We start from the raw sequence: 5,720 nt of genomic DNA, 5'->3' as shown, positions 1-5,720 counted from the left end.
GGATTCCAAGCTCTATGCCCTAACCATTAGGCTGCCACTCCCCTTTTTCTCCTTTGCGATGCATTTTTGTTTGCCTGGATTGATGTTAACAAAATTTTTTTTACTCAATGTAAACAACAAGAGCGTTTGAATTGGATTCGAAATAGGGCTGAACAATTAATCTTGATTAATCGACTATTGAAATAATCGTCAACTGATTTAGCAATTGATTAATCATGAACTGGAGAACAGAGACTCTAAAACGTGCTTTTAGCTCACAAAGCAACCCACTTAGAGCAGTAACTATATAAAGGTTGCAAAAAATATATTAACAGTTTGCATCCTTTGGCTATCAGATTATTAATCAATTAATTGAAAAAATAATTCAGAGATTAATCAATTTGTAAAATAATGGATAGTTGCAGCCCTAGTTTGAAGTGTAGAGAATGTGATCCATGTAGCCCAATTTGAAAAGGATAAAATTCATAAAATAAAATCTAAAAAGATACAAAGAATTATACCAATAATTTGAAAGTAGAAAATATCCTGAAAAATGTTGGAAAAAAAGTTTCCAAAAAAATGGAATGTAAAGAAAATTATATATTTTTTTGCTAGCTACACTGCAAAAAAGGAAAATCTACACAAGTTTAATAAACTTGAATTCAGCATTTTGGTCTTATTACACTTGTTTTTCAATGTATTTTCTTAGTAAGACTGAATATTGTTAAGATTATTTGACTTGTTTTAAGAAAATTCATTTTTTAATCCTAACTAGATAATACAACTAATTCTGAGCAGCTTTTTTCTTAAAATAGCACACATTGTGAACTGAGTCGCGTTAACATTTAGACTGTTAGTAAATTTTTACTTGTTTCAAGACGATAAGACAATCCATATTAAACTGTTCTAAGAACTGACCCCATCTCATTAAGATATTCCAGCTAATCAACTGTGATTGCATTCAAATTGATAGAGTCATTGTCATTCATGATTTAGCTTTGAGATTCTGAACCTATTTCGCTTAATTCTGTGACATTTCTAAAAAAAAAAACGTTTTGAAGTTTTTGTCAAGTGTATTTGTCCCATACATTCACTACACCTAAATAATGAAATAAATTCTAGCTAAGAAAAACAGACTAGGTATGAGCCTTTAAATGAACTGGTATTAAGTACATTTGCCTTGTTTTTAAGCCTGTTGTATGCTTGTTTTGAGCAATAATTGGTTAGAGGACATTTAATTCTAAGCAATAATGACTAATAAATGAGAATACATTGCATAAAATAAGAGAAAAAATCTTAACGAGTAAAAGAAAAAATAGATTTTTATACTTGATTTAAGCTTTTTTGGATGCTTACTACTTAGATATTATGTTCTTGTTTTAAGAAATCTTACCAAGTCGCATTTGCTTGCTGCACTGGCAGATTATTTTGCTAAAAATAAGCAATAATTCACTTAAAACACTATATTTTTTTCTTATTTTTTAGAAGGCATTTTTTGTTTTGTAAAATAATGGAACAAAATTCACTCCATACTCTCGGTCTGAGGTTAATTTATTCAAACTTTTTATGCTAAGTTATTGGATTGATCAGAGTCCTGTGAGTTTTTATGACCAACAACAACAGACCACTCTGTCTTAAGAGTCCAGCAAAAATCGGACCATGTCTGCAGGTCTTTACATGTTAAAATGGTTCTTTTTTGATATTCTGTCAGGTTGATGCAAACATTTTATCTCACTCTGGCCAAACTATTGCTTCTCCGATGCAGTAAGAGAAAAAAAAAAAAGAATAAAAACATGTCGCCTCAGACGAGTTACCTCTGTGTTGTTACCAAGCCACCAGAAGTAGGTGACAGTGCGTGATTGGCTGGGCAGCACCACTGCTGTGATGTTCACCTCCTTGTTTCTGATAACCACAAAGGGAGCAAGAAGCTGGACATGCTCTACTGCACCTGTAAGAAAACCCAAAGAAAACAGCTGATTTCATTCAAAGGCGTATATCGGGTCAACACTGAGGGTGAGTTTCTTATTCAGACTCAGAACGCTCAGAGTCAGATCACAGATCCTAAACATTCGAGGTTGTGAAGGTTATTCCAGGAGACTAAACACTTCAAATCCCAGCACTTTGATTTGACAGGTAGCTTTTTCTACTTCTCTTTCCCTGCCTAAAGATCGGCACCTGAGGTGAAACCATGAATTATCCAGGAGTGTGTTGGCTCTGTAGTAAACCGTCAAATCATCCAGGTTGTTTTTCTTTATCTTGTCAGGATCATTCTGGGATATGATCTGCCCTATGCCCCCCCATCCTGAGTACAGCATAAATAAGTCAAGGAAATGGATGGATGCAAACCTTTTTAGAGCAATTATACAAAGTCCCAGAAAAGATTACCTCATAGACAGGAGGACTCAGGCTGGATTCATCTGAAGTGATGGATGGGACTTTTAACCTTTTTATGGCAACAAATATTACAGCAATCTAAATTCAAACAAAAAACAAACATTTAATCCCAATTTAAACTAAACACAATGTATGCAACAAAGAAAAGGCACCAACAGTAAATGAAATATTGCTATGAAATATTCAACTCATTAAAATTATCACTTTTTAAGTCAATTTACTTCGTTTAGCTGTTTATTCTGTTGTGAAACCGATTTCACCATTGCTTTAAGTAAATAAAAATATTAGTAAATAAAGTCTAGCTGCGTTGTTTATTCAATAAATTTCTTCCACGCCCCCCTGCAACCACGCAGTTCCACCTCTAGATGGCGCATCCCCCCAGTTTGAATCATTAATGAATCAGCCAATGCATGCATGTATATGATACCAATACAACAACAACAAAATCAACCTGCTGACGTATTGGTCTATCTCTAATTTTGTTTTTAAGTAATTTACGGGAAGCAGGTGTAAACATGTCAATCTTAATAAATTAGTGGGTCAAGTTCATGAAGCTTCATGTGAACATGTCGCCACTTACTGGTGAAGTGTAGAACTACAGTTAGTAATTTAATCTCAAATCTTTTTGCAGTATTGTTTTTCTTGCTTGTTTTTTCCCCATAGTAGTTCACTTTTTTGAGTGTAAAATGTCTTAGAAGAGAAAAATAATTTAAGGTAACCAAACAAGTTTTAACCAACTAGATTGGTTGGAAAAACACCATTTTATTCTTGGAACCTATCCAACTCTCCTACAAACTCCCACATCTTGACTGAACACAGAGGCTGTTTAAATGCTGCCGAAGTTACCGGCGAGCTGAACCACATCTGGAAGTGGTCAGGTGGTATGGCGGAGTTGTGAGGCTTCGGACATCATCGATTTTGGCTCCTCCCCTAAATGCTAAACCTCTTTTGCCCTCCTACCTCGCTTCCTTTAGCCATTACCCTCTTTCCACTTGCAGTAATTTCTGATGCAAGGCCTTCATAACACAGAGGGATTATTTTTCAGTGAATGTGCTTTTCATATACCTAGGTGGAGTACAACTTTACTACTTTTGTTATTTGCTGCTTCTCAAATAAAATGCACAACGATATTACAGCTTGCATTGATTGATTTCAAATTTGAAACATTGTCTAGCCTTTAAAGTAAAAAAAAATAAAAAAGATTAACCAATTAGTCGAATCAAATCATATTGCGTTTTATTCTTGAGTATCGAAAATAATCTAATCATTCGATCAGGACATTTATACTGAATCGAATCGCCATGATGGGTGTGATTTACACCCCTACTAATCTGACAACTAATTATGGATCCTGTTAGGTTATTGCTTACGGTATTGGAACTCAAAGTTTTTTTTTCTGTTTACTAAAATTTTACTGCTGCCTCATATTGATAAAAATTAAAGACACTGTTGCTAACTTAGTGACTTTGTCGCTATATTTAGCAACTTTTCAAACCCCTCTTTTCTTCAAAATCTAGCATCTTTTTCCTGTGCTGTCTCAGACTTTTGTGACAAAATAAAAGCAGCAATCGCTGGAGTATAGTGAGGGCCCCTTCCTCCTCCAAAGCAGGCGCTCAGACTCAGCACCAAGCTGTTTTTGCAGTCAGTGAGGGAAGGCTGATTTTCCTATGTTTTGATTTGAAAATGAGTTAAAGCTTTCACTGATCCCCTTTAAGTGGGATGTAAACATGACATTTAACCTAAGAGTCTTTTTTAATTTATTTTTTTTTATCTGGAACGAAAATAGTTCCTCACTGCATTTAACGCATACACAGTTTCATCCACTGTGTTTGCCTCTGCTTACTTTAAAAGTGAATTTGATACAATAGAATTGATTTATGTAGATTTTGCTTCCGCAAAAATATCACTGAATACTCAAACTTATTTTATAGAGTTTCTAAGGTATTTTGAGTCTTTATTTTATTAACATATGCAAATAAGGCAATGACATCATTTAGCCACGTCTGCTGACTCTCAGGACAACAAGTTGTGACTTTTCTGTTTGTGATAAAATAAACCCGTGTGTCAACATATAGGCACCAATATTTTACATTTTAAGCCAAGCTAAAAAAGAGAAAATGAGTTGATGGCATCAGGTATTTCTTGACATGAAGCCACAAACCTGCTAAGAGAAGCTAATGGGACCCGACAGAGCTCCTAGCTGCTTTACTCTAATCTCAGGATGAACTTTCCTGCTGTGGACAGATGTAACACACCGCATGCACTGAAAACCTCTAACAGCATCTGTTTGTATGGTGCTGTGATCTGGGCTGCTCGTCTTGCTCACACTCATCCTCTTTAAGCAAAACTAATCTTTATCCCTGCTGTGAGATGCTTGGTGTGTCTTTGTGCACTCGGGCTTGCTCCTCCGTGTAAACGGGACCAGACGAGAAAGTCATTTGGCATTAAACGTGTTCAGCTGAGAAATCTTTGCAGCTTTTGGCTTTTCTCCCTGAAGGTATCGCCCTCACCGCGAGACAAAAAAATCCAGCTAAATTTACGGCTGTCAGAAATGTATTAATATGGAGCACACTGATACAAGAGGACGGCAGAGGTTAGATCAGAATGAATTGAACGAATCAGAGAAACAATAACATGACAGAGAGACAATTCAACACTTACTGAAGGTAGCTTGTATAATTCCCTTTAGAGGGCTAAAAAAAATACTTTTTCTTATTGTGCCTGAGTTGAGCTGAGAGGCATGACAATCATGTAATTTGTTTTGTTTGCTGCTGTGTGAAACCTGCTTTAGCTTTAAATTAGCTATTGTTCTAGATGTGGATCCTGATGAAAGGCATTACCTGCAGTGGCCTTAAAGGCCTCCTTCTCAGTTTGCTTCCCTCTGCAGGAAAACATTTCATAAGTGGCTCTGTTATGACCTTTTCTGTAAAAATGTGTATAGCCATCAAAGTATCCTCCATAATCCACCATATCAGTCAGTGCCTTTATTCTTCAATAAGTCTTGCTTGGATCAACAGTGTTATTGATCCATAGCAACTTTAGTACCTGAAGCATCACGAAACATAACGAGGAAAAGAAGACGACAGAGCTTCACAAACACTTTAATTTTTCCATCCCTCAGGTCACAGTGAGGTTGGTTCCTATGTCCATCAGTATATAGGGGAAAGGCAGGGTAAACACTAAACAGGTATCTGGTCCTTCGCAAGGCAACACAGAGACAAACAACCAAGCACACACACTCACACCAAAGGACAATTTTTAGAGATGATAATTAGCCTTAAAGTCATGGGAGGAAGCCATAGTACCTGGAGAGAATCAAGCATCTAAGGGCAGAACATGCAAACTCC

The 5,720-nt window shown here is 36.1% G+C and overlaps 1 protein-coding gene across 1 annotated transcript in view; it reads right to left on the bottom strand.

The window, feature by feature from the left end:
* Positions 1 to 5,720, bottom strand: part of LOC107086972 (VPS10 domain-containing receptor SorCS3-like) — a 384,596-nt gene that overhangs the window by 28,644 nt on the left and 350,232 nt on the right. Inside the window, exon 21 of the mRNA XM_015378290.1 lies at positions 1,794 to 1,927. Coding sequence (XP_015233776.1) covers positions 1,794 to 1,927 — 134 coding nt within the window. The remainder of the gene's footprint in view (positions 1 to 1,793; positions 1,928 to 5,720) is intronic.

Source organism: Cyprinodon variegatus, unplaced genomic scaffold (genome assembly GCF_000732505.1).
Source record: "Cyprinodon variegatus isolate N-32 unplaced genomic scaffold, C_variegatus-1.0 Scaffold169, whole genome shotgun sequence".
Classification (NCBI taxonomy): domain Eukaryota; kingdom Metazoa; phylum Chordata; class Actinopteri; order Cyprinodontiformes; family Cyprinodontidae; genus Cyprinodon; species Cyprinodon variegatus.
This window is presented reverse-complemented; position numbering and strand designations above follow the sequence as displayed.